Genomic DNA, 20,653 nt, shown 5'->3' with positions numbered 1-20,653 from the left:
GAAATTTCTCTTAGCAAAATTAAATTGACCGATTACACCAATTACATATAACAATTACTACATAAAGGAAAGCGTCGAAAATTCTAGTTTACACGAGCGTCTGCATGCGCAAAATTTTCGGATAAAACGATATAAGAAACTGAACTATATAATAAAATGTCCAATTGTGACTGAATATAACCGAAGTAACTTACTCTGCCTTACAGTATGAAGTTTTGTACACTCGAGAAACTATAATAACTTACTAGCTTGGACGATTGTCCAATGTATACTGAGCGCGCGACCTAACGCACACACACATGCACAAAGAAAGTTTGATAAGTGACCCCGAATTACAACGCAAGTTTCAACATGACAGTGGTGATCAACTAGCATTAAACATTAACCAACATTCCGTATTAAATTTCTTACGTGAAATAGAAGCTTACGTCTTTCACTTTGCTCCATCGTGATAAATTTCATTTGCAAAACTCAATTTAAGAGTGACATACGGAATTCGAAAGTACATACGATACGACCTGTCTTAGGCAACTTTCAAGTATCTATTTCACGAAAAACTTTAAAATTAATCGATTAGCTCAGATGATGAAGCCGCCCGCTTGTTATAATTTTATAAATAATTCACATCATTTATGGAGCGTATTGTTTTTATATACAATGTGGCAACATATGTACTATTAATATTATTATATTATATTAATAACATACTCTTACGTTATTTCATGCGTCATTCATCGTGTATTTGTGCATTTGAATTTGAATATTCGCGCTGAGTATGTTAAAGCTATTGATTATGAAACATCGGTGCTTCTGCTACTTGTGACAAACAATTAAAATATAAAATTGAATGCTTAAGTGCAAGTATGAAGGAAGTTAGACGCGCGTTTGTTGATTATCCGTAAATAAAAACAATTTTATCTCTTGAACAACTATTTCAAATAATGTTAATTAATTTGAAAGCACGAAATATTTAAATCGCAATAGCATATTTCTTTTCATTATATTTTCTGAATATAATATTTAAAATTGTTAATTGTTTTAACGGATTATGTTATCACCTATATATATATATATATATATATATATATATATATATATATATATATATATATGTGCGCGCGTGTATAAATTTCCAATTTATCGTATATTTTTTATTATAAAATATATATTTAATGTTTGAAAAGAGAAGAAAACTTTTTTTACAATACATTTTATAATTATTTACAATGTATTTTTACAATATGTCCTATGTATTTTATTTTATTTCTCATATTCTTATTATATTTGGCCAATTATTGTATAGATAAATTTAATATTTAATAAACCAAGTATAGATAAATTTAATACACACAGCTAAAATGGAAAGAATATCTTTAGTCTAAACAAGTATTAACAATGTTGTAATATTACACGAGTATAACAATTATGCGAAAGTGAAAAAAAAAAAAATGTTTATTCTGATCGTCCATCGTAAAGCTTTAGCCTATAAATTGTGAAAAATAAATGTAACTCAAAATTATTTATATATATTTCGTTTGAATAATTAACATTAAAGCGGAAAATATTTCAGTAATTCGCACAGATCTGACGTGATTAAAAAGACCGAAATTAATTGTAAGAATAATACAAAGCATTTTATAATCAGAAAATAGGGCTAATTCATAGTCTGCTGATACTATCTGTAATGTTTTGATAATAAGATAATATAATATAAATTAAGCGATACTTTAATTAAATTAATTATTATACTATTTATTGAATTATTGAGTAAAGCAATAACAAAAAGATAATAAACATTTTTAAGCATCCTCATTTATTATTTTAGCCTAAATATACTTTTAAATTATTAAGTAAAAGAATATAAACATTTAAATAAAAAATTACATTATTAGCCAACAAGTCGGTGATTCGTTTAAAAATCATACCATTAAGAAAGTATGATTGTTTGTTAATGATATCAGAAAATATTAGATACATTTAAAAAATAATTAATAGAGAAAATTCTAGTTAATTAAATGAGCTGTTAATCGTATTAATTTTCTGTTTATCGTGTATTTTAAATACTAATCTTAAGGATTATTATTATTATAAATCGAAGGAGTAATATGCAATGTTTACATAATTATCTATTTCGTATAAAGTATAAATCAGCTAAATATTTGTATATTTTTAATTTTCACATTATATAAAATATGAAACGTAAATAAATGAAATATTGTAAATTAATATTGAATTTAATTATTAAATTTAATTGAAAACCCAACATTATATAACATATTACAAATATAACAAGTAAAATATAATGTAATATTAAGATATAAAATATAATACAAATATTAATATAAAAGCCTAAATATAATAATAAAAAAAAAAAAAAATTTTCATTTAAAATTACAAGTTCGCTTTTATATATAGTAGGGTTGTTGTTTTTTTTTTTTTTTTTTTTTTTTTTTTTTTTTTTGTGGAAAAATTATATAAAATCTATTTCGATTATAATTAAAATACACTGCAAATATTAACGTTAAACATAAATTTTACAATTTTTGTCAATATGTAATAAAAATAAAGTTGTAGTTACTTACACACAATATCTACTTTAACTAAATATATCCAACTAAAGATAAACAAACTAAGATTATTAAATATTTGTTTTATATTCTAATTAAATAGTGTTTGTAAATATGATATTGTAAAAGAAATAATATTTATTATGTAGCGCAGTTTGTTAGTTTGGTTTATTGATTTTTAGCTGCTAAATAGAATGATCGTTTGGTTAATAAATTTCGAAAATTGTAGAGATTTCAGATATATTGAAAGGTTCTAATTTTAAACTGTTCATGATAAGATATATTATGCGTTTACAATAAAATAATGAAATATATTCTTATTGATAAGATGCATACAATATTTTTTAAAAAAAGACACCAATATTATTTTGATTACAATTTTATTGATAAGATATGAGTTCGCTTCACTTGAACATAAAAAAAACTATTTGGTATATAGCTCATTTAAAGCCAGACATTTTTATGTTAATAAATTTAAATTGTTTGTTATTATTTCATTTGATTTTTAAACCACATATTACTAATACATATTAAAATGCGTGTATAATATGTTTTAGGGAAAATTATAATTTGAAATATCGAGCAACGATATACATTATTGAAATTAATTAAATTTGAATAAGTGAATATTCAAATTTAATTGGGTTAAATAGAAAAAATATATATATATATATATTTTTTTTTTTTTTTTTTTTTTTTTACTTACATTATTTGATATTAGGATAAAATATCATTAGGATATAAAAATAAAATAAGCATGAAAAATTTTTTTCTAACGTTTAAAACTTACAACATATAATTATTAAGTATTAAGCTTTTTCACACAATATAAAAGTCATTAATATATAAATTAATTAATTAATTAATAATAATGATGAATTGATATTAGAATAATAATAAAATAATATGTATTGATTACATTCAATACAAAATTTATATATAAGTTGAGTTAAAATGCTATATATAATAAGATATGATATCGATAATAACTTTATAGTTAAATAACTTTAATCGTTAAGTCTTTAACATTGTTTTGTACTGCTATTTCCTTATTAAATAAGAAAATTATTATTGAATTTATTATAAATATTATGGCCGTGAAATATTAGTCAAATAAGCAACTGAGTATGGTGCGATGGTGGTGTAATGGTCAGCATAGTTGCCTTCCAAGCAGTTGATCCGGGTTCGATTCCCGGCCATCGCACATCTTTTTTGCCAATAGTTCATTCGACGGTGTTAAATAAAATTTTAATTTTTGCCTGTAATAAGCGGCGCAACGATAGCCGAACAATAATTTTTTAAACATTGGTCATTTGTATTATTAATGAAATCTCTATGAATGAAAATATTGTGAAGAAATTGATTATTTCATATTGCGCGTTTGTTGCCTCTGATAATATATTAAATTCAAATTTTCATTTTCATTGTAAATAATGAAAGTAATTATTAGCGATTAAATAAAATCCCTTTATAAAACTATATAAGTTATCAAATATATATAGATATATTAATATTGCGTATGAGATCTGATAAATAAAATAAAAAATATACAATAATAATTTTTCATATTATGAAATTTCAAATAATTAAAGAATCGTATTTTGATTTGTAAAATTGAATTAAAATTTTAAAATTTCATATCTCGCTTAAGGTTGGATGATTAAACTGCAAAAGGCTTCAATTATATATATATATATATTTTTGTTTGTTTTTTTTTTTATAAATACAGGTAAGAATTTTTCGTCGGTATTCGGTGTCAAATTAATATTATCTGTAAATTAAATTATTTAATTCAGAAAAAGGTAACTTTTTTGTTTTTTTGTTTATTTTTTTTCTTTTTTTTTTTCAAGGTTTTTTTTCTTTTTTTTTTCATTAATTAACATAATAAACCTTTAAGAAAAGAAAACTCTTTAGATAATAAGGAAAAACCAAATTATAAAAAATGAAATAATTTATTTACTATCGTAAAAGTATAAGAAATGTACATCGACCATCTGTTACTATATTACAATTGCTAGTATCGAATGACCATTTATGTTATGCTTATTTAATAGGAGTTTGTCGTCTTCTAATGGTCTCGATAATATTATTGCATTGCTCAGAGATATCAAATTGTGAACAAGGCGCCATAAATTTTCCATTAAATACCGTTAAAACCGTGATGGAATCGTTATATTTCAAATCAGGCAGCAACTGGCGAAGAGAAAAATTTATTATTTTCCATTTTAATTGAGTATCGATGATTAGAGTATTACTAATGGTTAAATGATATAATATACCTTGGGAGTCAATAAAAAGTATTGTGAGTTATTACAATTGCTTGTAATGTTGACAATTAGTTCAAAAACCCTGCGTTCGTTAATAGCATCCATGCCCTTAAAAAAAAAAAAAAAAAAATCATATTTAATGTAGATTGACTTTTATTGATATAACGCATGAGAGAGATAAAGGAGAAAATGAATAAGGGACAAAATAAGGTAAAAGGCTACCTGATTAATTTCATCGACACAGCGAAAGGGGACTGTTGTTAATTTTTGCAATGCTATCATGTACGTTGCAGTGGTCACTGCTCGTTCACCACCACTTTGATGAGTTCGTGTGAGTGCCTGTAACTCATCGGCATCTCTAAATTTCACTTTAATTTTCAGTCCATATTTATCAAAGTCCATCTACGGCACGTAGACAAAATAAAAATTTCGAATAATGATTAAAAAAAAAAATATATATATATATATATATATATATATATAATTTGAAATTGCGTTATTAGCTTACGGGATTTTCTCCATTAATTATAGACACCGTCCCAGCACATTTCATCCTTGTAAAGTAATCGCTAAAATTATTATTAATTTGTTCAACAAGATTTGTCAGCTGTGGGAGCCATTTGTCTTTTATTTTCTCAATTTGTTCGGTAATATTCGTTAATTCTTGATCCTTTTGCCTAATGATCTCATTCAATGTTTCTAAATGCGTTTTTGCAGTATTAAATTGTTCCAGTACCTGAAAATATAAAATGCATTACTTTAATACATAGGTAAAGGAACAATAATGGATTATTAAAAAATTACGAAGAATTTTTACTCTGTTAGAATCTTGTTGATTATTTGAAATGCAAAAAATCTGTGCCTGAGTAGTTTCAATTTTTTCAAATATTTCCTCTATGGAAGCTGGTAGCTTGGCGAAAGCATTTTTTATTGGCGTAAATTTGGGATCGTCGTAAGAAACACCTCCAGTGCTTTCTTTAGCTAATTCAAATAAATTCTTGACTTCAATTTTTAACGGTGCCAACTCATTATCTAGCAATTTATAAGCTTTTTCGGCAGAAGTAAATTCTTCAATTAAATCTTGAGAATCATTTTCTTTAATGGCCAATACATTTTTCTCCAATTTAATTTTAAGCTTTATTTCCTCTTTTATAAGAATATTCTTGTAACATTCATTGAGTACCTTATTATATTGTTGATAAAATTGAAGTTGTTTCAATATTACAGCCTAAAATTATTTATTATAATTATTAAGAACATAAATTCATAAGATGTATTTGCAATTAAATTTCAATTAAAATTCCAATTCCAACGATAATAGTAAATTACCTGAATTTCTGCTTTATATTGCGCATGGATTTCATCTATGTTTCTTCGATTACTTTGTAAATTTTGTATATTAGTATTATTCATATTTATTCTGATTTTTAAATCTTTTATTTTATGCAAATTGTTTTGTAAGTTAATTCGGGCCTCTTTCAGCCTTTCAATTTGCTTATGTGCATCGATATATTTCTCTTTCAAGTTTTCCAACTCTTGGCTGAGTGCGCTTCGCTTCTCATCGAGCATAGCCATCCTAAAAAATTAATATACCATCGATGAAAATTATCTAATTAGCTAATTGGGAAATTTTAATTTAAAACGAATAACTTACTGTTCGTGTATGCTCTGAATTCTCTCTTTATCAAGCGTAATCGACAATAAATTTCTTGATGAAATAGCTGTTTGTCTTATACTTTTTTCCCTCGTATATTTAGACCTACTTACGCTGTATGAATTATTAGCTGTAAAGAAAATCAAATCCTATAAATTTTCTGCTTTCACACCCTAAAGCTAGCAAAACTATATAAATGTTTCTTACTACTAAAAAATCTAAAAAAAGTATCTGGTATTTGCTCCAAATTTAATGCAATATTATCGTTTCCAATAGGAATTTCATTTATCCTATACATATTTATTAGATAATTTAAAATAGTATTAGGAGCATCGATAAGAGATACCAAATAGTGTTCAAAGCCATATTTTTGAATACTGTGTAATTGTATACGTGGCTCATTGCACGTCTCTTTATCAGGATCGGAATGTACAATATTTATTTTCAGCTTTTGTTGATCTAGAAGATATTTCACTAATAAATTCATATCATTTTTATCTTCACAAATAAAAGCAATCAAATCTCTTTGTGGAATAATGTTTTCAAAGTATTTTGAATACTTTGCATCTTTTAAATTAATATGAAGCAACATGGGCTCGTGTACAGGTTTTGAAAATAAATGTTTATTAGATCTTAACCATAAAATCCCTTTGTAAGCATCGGAACTTAACTTTTGTAATAACTCAAGTCGTTTATTGTCAATATCCTTAACCGCTTGAAGGTTTTTTTCTTCGACTAAAAAAACAGAATATATAGATATGTATGTATATGCATATGCATATTCATAATTTATAAAATAATTATAAAATTTATGTGATATAAGTGCGTTATTGTCATTACCTATGATTTTTCTCTCAATAGTGTCTATTTGTTGCTTGAACAAATTCTGTTGCATGCTAAGATCATTCGTAATATTTCTTTGTTGGTTCATTGTCTTAGTTATTGAATCAAATTTAGATTGTATCGTTTCACCTGTTTAAAATAGTTATTATTAATTTTTTTTTCTTCTTTCTTTTTCTTTTTAATACAAATAACTTGTACAGATTAAAAATTTATGAAACATCTTACTTGTGCCAACATCATCGATAAAATGCTGCAAATCGTTTTCTATTTTGTTATTTTGTTGCATCATTTGATCGATACGCTTATCAGACTCTTGCTCTTCCTTAATTGCTTGTTCGTGTTGTAATTCAATGTCGTCGACACATTTTTCATATTTCTCTATGTCATCCAACAATTTATTTAATTTTGTCATTTTTTCGCGACCCTCGATATTCTATAAGTAATTAATAGCATTATTAAGTGATTTTATTTTTTTAATTGTTAACTTACATCCTGTCTGGCATCTTGCTCAAGTTTTTGAATAGAAGCTATTAACTGTGAAAGTTCCTCTTGAATGGGTTTTAATTTCTCCTCTATTCTTTTTGCCTTTATTTGTGCTTTATCCTTTTCTTTCTTTGCCTAGTAATAGAATAAATGTAATTTTATAAATACTATTATCATTGTGTATCTTATTATATTTATCGTATTAATGTTCATTTTAAATAAGAATATTTTCAAGTATATTCTATTATTAATGACGAAAGATAAATAAAAAACATTAATACACGAAATATGTTACCGTTATGAATTCTTCTCGTTTGTTTTGATATAATATCCAAGCTTTTTTCTGTTTTAGTGTCTTTAATTTTTTCTTAATTAATTTTTGTTCATTTATATGTCCTACAGAATCTTTTAATGAATCGTAGGTTTGCTTTTCTTTAGTTTGAAGACGAGTATGATTTTCCAGCTCCTTTTCTAATTCAGCTTGTCTTAATCTAAGTTCCTTTAATTTCAAATGATTTTCTAATAAACTTGGATCGCCAACTGAGCGCTCAGTTCCTATGAGAAGTTCGTGTGGTGACAAATTTGAGAATTCTTGTACTTTGTCTTGAGGTAAGAATTGACAAAGATTATCAACCTTAAAAAAGAATATTATAAAGTTTCATAATAATCGAATTGAAAGATTTATTTACAATATATAATTTAATTCTTTCGTTTCATTAACGAATATAAATATTAAATAACATAAAATATTAGCAAAAAAGCATATTATAAATACATTTTTTAAACGTTAATATATTAATGTAGTCAAGATATTAATAATAACAATAATCGTTTCTAATTTAGAAATTTATTCTTAAAGTAAATATTAATGTGAGTGATTATTACTGATGAAACATGATTGTTTATATACCTGAATGTTGAAAGATTTCATTAACTCCGCTACTTGCTTGCCAGTAACAGTTTGGTTATTAATCATCCAAGTCGTGCGATTATTAATATCAAATGATCTTCTAATTGTTATACATTTATCGCAACCACTATATAAATCAATCTCAATAGTAGCCTTACTTTCACCTGCCTTAACAAAGTCACCAACATTTGTAGCTCGACCAATAACTTTAGGATTACCCCCTAATCCCAAAACAATAGCACTAACAATTGTTGATTTTCCAGTACCATTTGCACCAATTATTAAATTAAGATTTTTTCCAGGTTTTATAACGACACTGTCATAAGTTCTAAAATAATAAATTGAATATCAGTTTGTACGACGAATTAGACAACAATGAGTTATGAAATATCATGTCAAATGTATTATAACTTACACAAAATTTTCAAGAGAAATACGTAAAATTATACCCAATGGAATATCGTCGTCTGCCATTCTTAATCAATTAAGTGATAAAAAAATTAGCTAAAATTAAAAAAAAAAAAAACAATTGTTTACATACATCAAAATTTAATTTAAGAATTAAAAACATAATTAAACTAAATAAATATTATAAAAAAATTTTTAATTAATATTAATATATTATTTAAGTAAACTTAAACAAGCTGATTATATTTATCAATAATGACATGAAAATTAAAATTTTTTTTTATACATTTAATATTATATTAATAGACATTTGATATTTATAACTAGCATTGATGAAGTTGCCAATATTTTTTCGTAAATTGATTAATTTGAATAATTTCATAATTCATAAAATTTGATCATATAATAAAATTTAAATCTTATATGCCTTAGAAAATACTTTATAAACACTATTACTACTAATTTTTTTTTTTAGTTTTTTTAATGAACGAAATTAATTATAAACAATTTATCATTCATTTTTTACCAGACTCTTAATTTTTCGAAAAATAATGAAATGTTTATATTAAGTATAAATTTCATTAAATCTTATAATGTCGAATGTAAATATTTTTGAAATATTCTTTTACTTAACCTCAATATATGTCATAAATAGAATTTGCAATAGTATAAATTATCTATATTTGCAGTCATTGGTCTCATGATATACAAAACATCCACCGTCTGCTGAAATTTATGAATTTAATTTATTATAATATCTTATGACCAAAATACATCATAATTAATAACCATTGATTCCTGTTTACTTGCAAAATCTCCGCTCAATGCGAGAGTTGATAGTACACATCTTCGACGCATGCGCAATAATAATCCAAACTTTTAACCAATTAAAAAGTATATATATATATATATGTATATATATATATATATATATATGTTTTTATATATATAGTCGTAATAATTTTGTAAATAATTAATATGTCAATAAGAAATTCTAATCCAAGAAAATTCACCATCAAATTTCTCAAAATTATTTATTCTTAATATATAAATTCAAACGTAAAATAGAGATAATGAAAATTATTTATATTGTATAAAATCATGTACATTAACATTATATTTGAATTTAATTAAATACTTGAAAAATCGAATGAAACATAGTCCTTTAAAAATATATAGGATTTAATCAACAGTACAATTCCATTTATATAACAATAAAAGTATAATTAACTTATTATCAATATGATGGACATTCGTTAAAAAAAGATTTCTAACGGACATCTGTACTAAATTTTTTTATCAAAGAAATAATGATATAGGCATTTTTATTTAATAAGACAAACATGATAAATATTATGATATAGAGCCGTGTAATAATGTATGTTGGGATGTAAATACATAATTATTCAGTCCCTGAATTACACCTCTCATTGTTATTCATATTTTCATTTCTTGCGCAAATGTAATTTAATACTTACATTTATTAAATCCTTTATTTTATTAATATTATGTAAATATAAATTAAAAAGAAAGAAAGAAAGAAAGTTATACCTAAATATTAAAAAAATTAACATTAAAATCACAAAGAAACAACAATTTACATATAATACAAACTATAATTAAAATTAACTATAAAAAAATACACGGTAAAATATTTAAAAAAATGTTTATGATAATGAATTTCTGTTCAAATATTTTTTTACAAAATTTTAAAATCTATATACAATATAATGTTTGTTTATTATTCCGCTGGTTGAAGAGTTTTCAAAAAATCTTTATATTTTTCTGAAATCATCATCGATGCGTTCCCTACTTAGAGTATCGTAATTAGAACCAACTGACCAAAGAGTTTCTAAATCATATTTCAGTCTTGTTTCATAATTAAATATGTGAAGTGCAATGTTACCTATGAAAATAAAATACACTTAATCAAGATTTTATAATTGTTATAATTTAATCATAATTATTAAATAAAATATTATGCAAAACATTTTTGTAAATTTTTCTAAATTAATCTATTTTTAATATTTAATGATAATTTTAATGCCTATTCATAATTCATAATTTAATACAAATTAACTAAGCGCACCTTCAAATTATTCTTTAATTTCACTTAATTTAAAAGAATGTGCTACTTTGAATATTAATTTAAAAAAATAAGATTTCTTAGTGCATGAAATATTACCTAAATCTAAAGCAATCCAATCACTGTTATTCTTTCCCTCTATTTTGGGAATGAAATCATTTTTGTGTTTCTTGGCTTTATATATTTTACGCACATACATGGCCAGGGCATTCATATGTTTAGCGGACTTTCCTGTTACTAATACCATATAGTCGACATAATTGTATTCATGTGGAACCAATGCTACAAAAATTTGTCTATTATTCTTATCTTTCCTTAAGAGATCCACAAGATCTTCAATGTCAAACACTCCATGAATACCACCTACACAAAATGCAAATTCTTTTATTAAATAAAACAAAATATTCATCTTTAATTTATAAATATTAATATTAAGCCTTGTTAATGTGAAATTAAAACATTAATAATCCATGTATTGTTAACGTACGATTCAAATTGATCCCGTCATAAGGATCAGTCTCTTTCTCAACAAGTTCTAAATCAGCAAGCTTTATTCTCTCTTTTTCTTCATTGATATCAAATATCACTGGTGCTTCTTCATCCCGAAATATTTTATATTTATTATTATAATTACGTGTAAGGTTATTTTTATTATTTTTATCATCTAAATCCTCATTTTGACTAGACGTTTTATTTAAATGATTTTTTTTAGTTGAAATACATTTTATATTTAACACATGATTATTAAGTATTTTGCAATTGTAAATTTTTTCCAATTTAAAGAGTGAAGATAACATGTACCTGTACATGGTTATATTTTTGGATAAATTTTGAAATTTTTGAGGTTATATTTAAAAGAAAGCATGTTCATATTATAAGAATTCCAAAATCTTATTCTTTTTATAAACGCTTAATATTTCTTAAATATTTGATTCGAACAGTTTCGTCATGTATAAAATATATTATAAAAAAGAAATCGTTAAATATTAGTTTAATATTCTTTTTACAGTTTGTCATTTTTGGTATGGGATTATTAAATAACATTACAGCAACAAGATATAAACTTATCTTCAAGTTATTTTTATTAAACCAAATTACACAAGATCCTTCGGATATAAAATAATTCTCTGTGCCACAACATGATTAAAAAATTTTGAATTTATTGAAGAGAAGATCCTTGACTCTCGTTGATATTACTTGATAAACATATTACTAGCACAGCTAAAAAGAAGTTAATTCTTTTATTATAAAAGGAATTTTGTAATAAATAAATAAATATATATATATATTTTGAAATCTTTCATAATTTTCAATTCCATTTAGTTATTCCAAATGATATATGAATTAAATATTATATGTATTAATAAATATCAAATTTAAATTGAAAAATTATGCTACTTACACAAATAACATTTACAACGGAATTACAAATTAATTTTCTTATACATAATATGCAGTTTTTGATATCACTTTAATGCTACAACTCCGACAATATATTTCTTTAACGACATACGCATATGTATATATAACTTTAATTAAAATTTTATCCAAGTTGTTAAGATAAATATATTTGATGCGTGTTCGCATATCTGAATTATCACAACAACAATTATTATTGACTTACAAGTGTAAAATGATGAAAATTATTTGGACCTCGCACGCATCTTCCTCCTTTTACGCTTTAACCTCCGCATCCTCTTTTTGCGCCACTAAATTAAAAAAGTTGTATTAACAAAAATTATACAAATTACATGCATAGAAACGCGTTATTGCTATTGTAATTGCTATTAAAAATTATAAATATAATGAGATGGATTAATTTATGTTAATAATCATAACGTCTTCATAACACCAATTAATCTCTAAAATTTCCAATAATTGATCAAATTAATTTATATTATTAAAAAATTCAGCTATGTATAAAAAAAATGTTGAATAAAAATGAATCCATTTTTATATTTATGAATGTACATGATGGTATGCAGAAAAAAAATTAATTATCCGTTATTAAGTAGAAATTACTTTACAAAAAAACAAAATTATGTTAAATAAATAAGTGTAATCACCTTAGCTCTCATATCTATTGATTTGTGAAATCAAAATTACACTAGAATTTTCGATTAGTTTGGATTACAAATCCTCAAACTTCTCCTCACTTACGTCGAAGTACAATCAATATGGCAGAGAAAGAAGAAACACGAACGAATAAGCTGACTTCCCCCTCTTTTTCATCATTTACGGGAGATCGAGGAAGTTTAAATGAATAACGCGCGAAACTAGAAAGAGTTTAACTTCAGAATCTTAGCTTTGACTCGAGTCATTTTTTCAATATATTCTGAAAATGTATGAATCTTAAAAAATATAATGTTTATTATTATTATTATTATTATTATTATTATTATTATTATTATTATTATTCAATGCATAAGCAATAATATTTATAAGTAATATACAATGAGCACACTGTGAAGTTTTATTTTAATCAAACCATAAATATAATTAATATATTATTATCATAAGATTTACGATAAGATAATGCGTAACGAGGAAAAAAAATTGTTTGATTCAAGGTAATTTAATTGTTCTCAATGCACCTTGTGACTCCACATGGTACAAGTAAATTTCATACTTACGCTGTATGGTAATAACTAACTAAAACATATAGAAATCATTAACAAATAAATTTTAATTTACTATATACAACAATCATCTCATGCGTTTGCTTATCCATCAATAATATACAGCATATAAAAGTTTCAATAAAATTTATTAATAATAATTTTCAATCTTTTCATTTACTTTGGCCCACTGATATTCGATATACACATGCACAGAAAAACTCTCTCTCTCTCTCTCACACACACACACACACACACACACACACACACACGCGCGCGCGCGCGCTAACGCACATTTTATATTTCATTTATAATTGGATTGTCGATTTATCAATTTATGTACAATAAATAATATTTTATTGCCTTAGATCGACAAAATTTATAAAAATTGATATTTTTACAATGACATGAATATACCAAAATTTATCCAATTTTTCTTTTTACTTATATTCTATCACTTTTCTTCGTCAATAAAGTCAATAATTAGTATTTATTTTTTATTTTTACCTCATACCAGATACCCCACTCTCGTTAAAAATTGACGCGCCTATAAAATTATCACATCATTAGCAATAATTCTTGTCTCAAAAATTAATAACGCAAACATTATGGACTGATACATACGCTCGAAAAATCTTTTAATACATACTTTGTATTTAATATATACGTGTTTTATAAACAAAAATTAATTGTCTCAATCAATATAGTATTAATATCATCAAACACTTTATCATGAATTCTCCAGTCTATTATAAGTAGGGACTTACCTACGAAACATAGTATACTTAATTCTCACAAAGTATAGTAAATTATTTTCCCGCGCTAAAAGTCTTGAGCGCTGACAAAAGTTGGCACTGTACGTAGTCGCTAAAATGTTTTCTCTGCGACAAGTTTGATTATTAAGTCACTTGAGTAATTTTAATTCAATAAGATAAAATAATAAGCTTATCTTATAATAATAAGATTATTGCATTAAAATAATTCATTCGTTTTAAATAAAGGTCATTTTTCTTAGAATAGTCAGATAGTTTTCAACTCAGATATTTTGAAACATGAGCGTACAAACGACTATTCCATTTCGGATACGAAAGAAGAATTTTTATTCGAGTAAAGATAATACTCCGAAGATAGATTTTAGCAATGCATCACTGAGAAGCACTCCGACAACAAGGTACACACCAACTGTCAAAAAAATGGTTGATATAAGCAGCGAATCCGAATCAAATTCAGACGAGGAAAATATCGGTACGAATAATAATAATATAAGAAAAACTCCAAAACGAACTAGAAGAAAGTCTAATGGAAAAGGTAAGAATGAAGCATATTGAAACATTCGTTTTTAACGTTTAATATTATTGGTATTTTAACATTACTTTAACGTTTCTTCTTTAAGATGAGACCGGTTCGACTCCGCCTAAACAAATAAAATCTATTTCCCCAATAACACCGTGTAATTTATTAAACCAATTGAGTTTGCTGTCTCCGACAACAAAGCAAGATAAGTTAGCTCCAAAAAAGTTGTTTAATAATAACAAATACAGCGAAGCTCGTAAGGCTTTACATGGTTCATTACCAGATAATTTGATAGGCAGAGAAGTCGAATTGACCAAATTAGAAGATTTTTTACAAGACCATTTAGATAAAAGATCATCGAGCTCTCTTTACGTGTCTGGTCTTCCAGGTACAGGGAAAACTGCTAGTCTGTCTAATATTATATCGAAATCAAAATTTAAAAATGCATTTAAAATTATTTATGTTAATTGTACTACTATGAAGTCAGCATCTACTATTTATTCCAAAATTATTGAAGAATTAAATTTAAATAATCAAAGACCCATTAAAAATAAGAAAGATACTATTGAAAAATATCTAACTCAGCCACACAAAATGTTATTATTGGTACTCGATGAAATGGACCAACTGGAAACAAAAAATCAATCTGTACTTTATTCTATATTCGAGTGGCCATCGATACCCCAATCTAAACTTGTATTAGTTGGGATTGCTAATGCTTTGGACTTAACTGACAGAATATTACCAAGATTACAATCGAGATGTGAACTCAAGCCAAATTTATTGCACTTCAAACCTTATTCAAAACAACAAATTATGGATATTTTAACACAAAGATTAAAAGAAGCTAACGTATTGGATGTTTTTTCTGATACTGCAATGCAATTTTTAGCAGGAAAAGTAGCGGCTATTTCTGGCGACATTAGAAGAGCTTTGGACATTGGGAGAAGAATTGTGGAAATTGCAGAGTCACAAAAAATGATGCAAATACTTCAACCTACTAATGAAAATGGTAAGTTCAATGTCAGCAAAGTATTTTTATTAACTCATCGACTATATTGTTTGAGAAATATAATTTTGCTAATTCATGCCACTTTAAACCCAAATACAGATAATATAAAAAAGGGTCAAGTAAGCGATGAAGAAAATAGAGTAGATTTTAAAGATGTTCGCATAATTCTTAATAGAGTATACGGTGGCTCACAAAATGCAGATAACGAAGAGCATAGTTTTCCAATACAACAAAAGATTCTCCTCTGTTCGTTAATGCTTATCTTAAATAAAGGAAAACATAAAGATATCAATATTGGAAGGGTATTAATTTTAAACAGATCGGATTTATTAGTTATTTCTATAATATAAACCTTTTTATTAAAATTGAATATATTATTTTCAGTTATATCAAGTTTATAGAAAAGTTTGTAAACCAAGAAAAATCGTTGCAGTTGACATGTCAGAATTTGTATGCTTATGTACATTAATTGAAACACGAGGTATTATAAAACTAATAATGAAGAAAGAAGCTCGATTATCCAAAGTAAGTTTACAATGGGATCAAGAAGTACTGACTGCAGCATTGCAAGATAAAGATCTCACATCCGATATTATAAATGACATTTCTTGTTTATAAATATACCATTCATTTTTATTTATTTATTTTTTTATTTTTTTTTTGTTTTTTTTTGTTTTATTTTGTTTTGTTTGATCGAAAAGGGTTTCATACTTAATATTTCAACATTTAATTTATGTAGTGTATTAGAAAAATGACACTTTGTGTTTTATGTACAAATTTGCTTATAACATTTTGCGTTAAACATTATTAAATAATAATTTTTTAAAAATCAATTTTTATAAATATCAGCTAGGAATTTTTATGTAATAATTAGTTAGTTAGCAAAACGAATACGTATTTAAATAATTTAAGTGCCTTACTATTAAAACAGTTAAATAAACATTAGCGTTAAATTATTTTTCTACTTCCATTGAAATATTAAGGGTACATACGTCAATTTATCATATCCTAAACAATAATGAAATTTTTATTAGAAAATCTCTCATTTACAACTAATTCTAATTATTTATAAAATAACGTTATCATTATTACTGTAAAACAAGTAATAAAATTGTATAAATAATTCAGAGATACCAATAAAATAAAGTCTATTTGCAAGTAAAATATAAATAGTACTTACTTATAGTATCTTAATTTCTAATCTTTTTTAATATTTTCAAATTTACAAAATTTTGAGTTACAAGATTTTATATAAAAAGAAGAAAGTTCTTTAGCGCATTTTTCATATACTTGGATATGTTATTCCGCTTGAAGTTGTATCTAGTAATTTTTTTTAAATATGCATTTGGATAGTCGATTGTAGAGTTATACAAATAACTATTCAATTACTTTTTTCTTTTCCTTTTCTTTCCCTTGAATAAAAAATTTGATTTTCTTCTTGACATTTTGATTATATTATATAGCACACATCGAATAACGATTATAATTTTCAAATTATAAAAAAACTATTTGTTATTCTTGAATAGAGAAATTTAAATATAGAAACAAAATATTTGAAAATTAATTATTATGAAATTAGTTAAATTTTATTTATTATCTACCGATTAACAATATGAAATAACGCTACTTTAAAAACAAATTAACAAATACTTTTTACATTTTCCAATTTATTTTATTAAATATTATCGGTAAATCCTCGTAGGTAAAAAGATGAAATAAGAAGCGTTGAGCAATTAGTATCACTTTTCCATAAATTGATTACCCTCGCAGCTTACAATCGGCATTCATATATCTACCAAATGTATGCCACTATAGACAGATTAGACCATTTAAAATATAGAATGAATAATAAGTGGTCTTTCATTAATTACAACAAAATAACTCCAAAACTATTATTTTAAAATAAAAATTTTTAAAAAAACTATTCTATATGTTTCCGTGCAATACTTATATAATTTCGACAATGTATCTCACATAAACTTAGGCAATCTATATAACTATAAATAATATCAATCAATGGTATCAATAGATAAATAAAAATTTAATTATTTTGAATTATGGAATATACATGCTGAATGAAAAGTTTATAATTTAGTAAAATCATTATAATCGCTATACTATAAAATTGTTATATCCTTTAATAACATATAATTACACATGTTCATTATAGTAAAATTGAAATAAATTACCAAACTCATAATTCGAACGTAATGTACAGTAGTTGATTCACTGATTATCATGAACGACTACGTATACCTATACATTTAAATACACTGATCCTTTAAAAATAATACGGTGAATTCAAAATATATATACAATTACATATGAAAATGTAATAATATCAATAATTATAATTTTTTAATTTTGCTACTATTTAAAGACTAGTAATTATCATATATATATATATATATATATTAGATGAATATCAATCATAGTGACTACAACACGCAGTAAATATCTTTTATTCTTATATAAAACACCTTTTTTTTTTATTAATAATAGAACATGCAATTTCTCTATGCGATAACAATGAAAATGTATTATTCAATATTATTCATTATTTAAATTTTCATAAATTTACTGGTATTTATTATAAAAATTTTAATGAAAACAATACATCTTATATTGAATTAAATTACCTTTATTAATTTGTTTAATAAAATTTTCATTTTCATAAAAAATTCAATATCATACAATACTTATGACATTGTTTATGCTATCATACAATAATATACATTCATACATACTATTACACACTATATATTACTATATAGACTATATAGACATACTATTATACAATACAATACGACAATAATCGTATTGTCTGAAATTGTTATAAAATATGATTAAAATTGAACTAATAAATGTTTATTTTTACGCTTTTATTAGATCTTTTCTAACTAATAATTAAACATTTTTATTGACTTTAAATATTGCTATTATATTTAAGACAAAAATATTTATTCAATGCTAATACTAAATTCATTACGCTTTTATTAATAAAATAATTGTCTTTAACTGCTTGAAAATTAATAATATATTTCATTGCGTAACTAAATTTTGCTTAAACTAAATCAATGATTAAACATTGCTACGAAAATTCTTGAGCAAAATGTTTATCAGTAGGAATAATCAAGTAATAATCGAGTCGATTACATTGATTATTATCTGTAATAATTAGTATATCAATTGAAACAATGGCAACATAAAATAATTGCAGTTATAAGGAATAATTAATCAAGTAATAATCGAGTCGATTACATTGATTATTATCTGTAATAATTAGTATATCAATTGAAACAATGGCAACATAAAATAATTGCAGTTATAAGGAATAATAAAAAATTTTAAAACTTTTTTTTTTTTTTTTTTTTTTTTTTTTACATCGATCAGGATTATAATTATATTTTATGTTTATATATTAAATGTGCTAGACATTTGCAAAAATTCATGGACTAGTAAAATCAAAATTTCATTAAAACTAATCGTATAAAATATAAATAATAAAACAATAAATTTCTGAACGCATACGAACATTCAACATAATTAACAGTTAAAATTAGAAAGGATCGATCGATAAAATATGGATGACTGTTATAGAATAAATATTATATAGAAGAAATATGTGTGCGTGCGCGCGCGCGTGTGTGTATATTCTAAAATCATTTATAATATTAAGTATGATTAATTATATCGAAGATAGTAAAATATTTCAAATTATTATAAACAATATATATAGTTGGAATTTCATTTTAAATAAAAGATAGTGAACAAATTATGTGTGAAAGTGAATTTAAAAAAAAAAAGTAAAAAAAACAAATGAATTTATATAGAAATTATCGTTGAAACAATGGTGAATGGTATTTGGGCCAACTTTCATTATATATGTTTAATAAATGAATATTTACAGCAAAATAACTGATCATCAAGCAAAAAATAGCAATGACTTATAGATATAAGATACCGCTTGGTAAGTCTTTATGAAATTACCGAGTCAGCATATTAAAATTTGAGCAATATAAATTTATTCAATTATTTTGTTCGTAATTACATTAAAAAAAAAAAAAATATATATATATATATATATATATATTAATAATAATAATGCCGAGTAATAATACTAGTTTATTCTAGAAAGATTTTTTTTTTTTTTTTTTTGTTGATACTTAAAATAGGGAAAAATCGTAATAATTTTTACGTGATAATAATCATTGAATCATCAGATTGTAAATAACAAATAGGCCTGTATAAACTCGATAATACGTTAAAAAGATGTGATATATAATTAAAAAAGATTTAAGATGACTCGATATAAAACTACTAATTATTTTTATTAGTCTATTTGCTTATATAATGCTATCAATTAGTCCTGTACATTGTTCTAACAACAATGCACTGAGATTTAATGTGCCTCTAAACAAATTACAATAAACATACTCTTTTATGATATTTATTTATACTGTAAATTACTCTCTTTCCAATCCTTAATGAAAATTTTACGGCAATAATATA

General features: G+C 24.2%; 3 protein-coding genes, 1 long non-coding RNA gene and 1 other non-coding gene across 5 annotated transcripts; 2 read left to right on the top strand and 3 right to left on the bottom strand.

Moving 5' to 3' along the window:
• Positions 1–3,699: 3,699 nt before the first annotated feature.
• On the top strand, positions 3,700–3,771 carry TRNAG-UCC (transfer RNA glycine (anticodon UCC)). The gene has a single exon. It is a non-coding gene; the product is annotated as a tRNA-Gly (tRNA).
• A 729-nt stretch (positions 3,772–4,500) lies between these two features.
• SMC5 (structural maintenance of chromosomes 5) lies at positions 4,501–9,865 on the bottom strand. The gene is made up of 15 exons (XM_011507277.1): positions 9,767–9,865; positions 9,140–9,228; positions 8,725–9,052; positions 8,110–8,448; positions 7,821–7,949; positions 7,557–7,764; positions 7,329–7,460; positions 6,696–7,223; positions 6,489–6,618; positions 6,164–6,410; positions 5,652–6,062; positions 5,343–5,570; positions 5,057–5,236; positions 4,847–4,942; positions 4,501–4,760 (listed from the first exon to the last, which is right to left on the bottom strand). The coding sequence occupies exons 2-15, from the start codon at positions 9,196–9,198 to the stop codon at positions 4,611–4,613; spliced, it is 3,165 nt and encodes a 1,054-aa protein (XP_011505579.1). The 5' UTR covers positions 9,199–9,228; positions 9,767–9,865; the 3' UTR covers positions 4,501–4,610.
• Positions 9,866–10,819: 954 nt separating this feature from the next.
• Positions 10,820–12,027, bottom strand: RsfS312 (ribosomal silencing factor RsfS-like protein, 312). Its single transcript, XM_011507520.1, has 4 exons — positions 12,020–12,027; positions 11,706–11,899; positions 11,318–11,581; positions 10,820–11,038 (listed from the first exon to the last, which is right to left on the bottom strand). The coding sequence occupies exons 1-4, from the start codon at positions 12,025–12,027 to the stop codon at positions 10,908–10,910; spliced, it is 597 nt and encodes a 198-aa protein (XP_011505822.1). The 3' UTR covers positions 10,820–10,907.
• A 250-nt stretch (positions 12,028–12,277) lies between these two features.
• Positions 12,278–13,418, bottom strand: LOC105368291 (uncharacterized). Its single transcript, XR_913103.1, has 3 exons — positions 13,285–13,418; positions 12,843–12,927; positions 12,278–12,439 (listed from the first exon to the last, which is right to left on the bottom strand). It is a non-coding gene; the product is annotated as an uncharacterized LOC105368291 (long non-coding RNA).
• Positions 13,419–14,760: 1,342 nt separating this feature from the next.
• On the top strand, positions 14,761–16,778 carry Cdc6 (Cell division cycle 6). Its single transcript, XM_011507276.1, has 4 exons — positions 14,761–15,144; positions 15,230–16,141; positions 16,241–16,443; positions 16,526–16,778. Exons 1-4 carry the CDS (start codon positions 14,889–14,891, stop codon positions 16,757–16,759), a joined length of 1,605 nt encoding a protein of 534 aa, XP_011505578.1. The 5' UTR covers positions 14,761–14,888; the 3' UTR covers positions 16,760–16,778.
• The last annotated feature ends 3,875 nt before the right edge of the window (positions 16,779–20,653 follow it).

This window comes from Ceratosolen solmsi, unplaced genomic scaffold, assembly GCF_000503995.2.
Source record: "Ceratosolen solmsi marchali unplaced genomic scaffold, CerSol_1.0 scaffold6, whole genome shotgun sequence".
Taxonomy (NCBI): Eukaryota; Metazoa; Arthropoda; class Insecta; order Hymenoptera; family Agaonidae; genus Ceratosolen; species Ceratosolen solmsi.
Note: the sequence above shows the minus strand (reverse complement) of the source record. Positions and strands in the feature narration are given on the sequence as shown.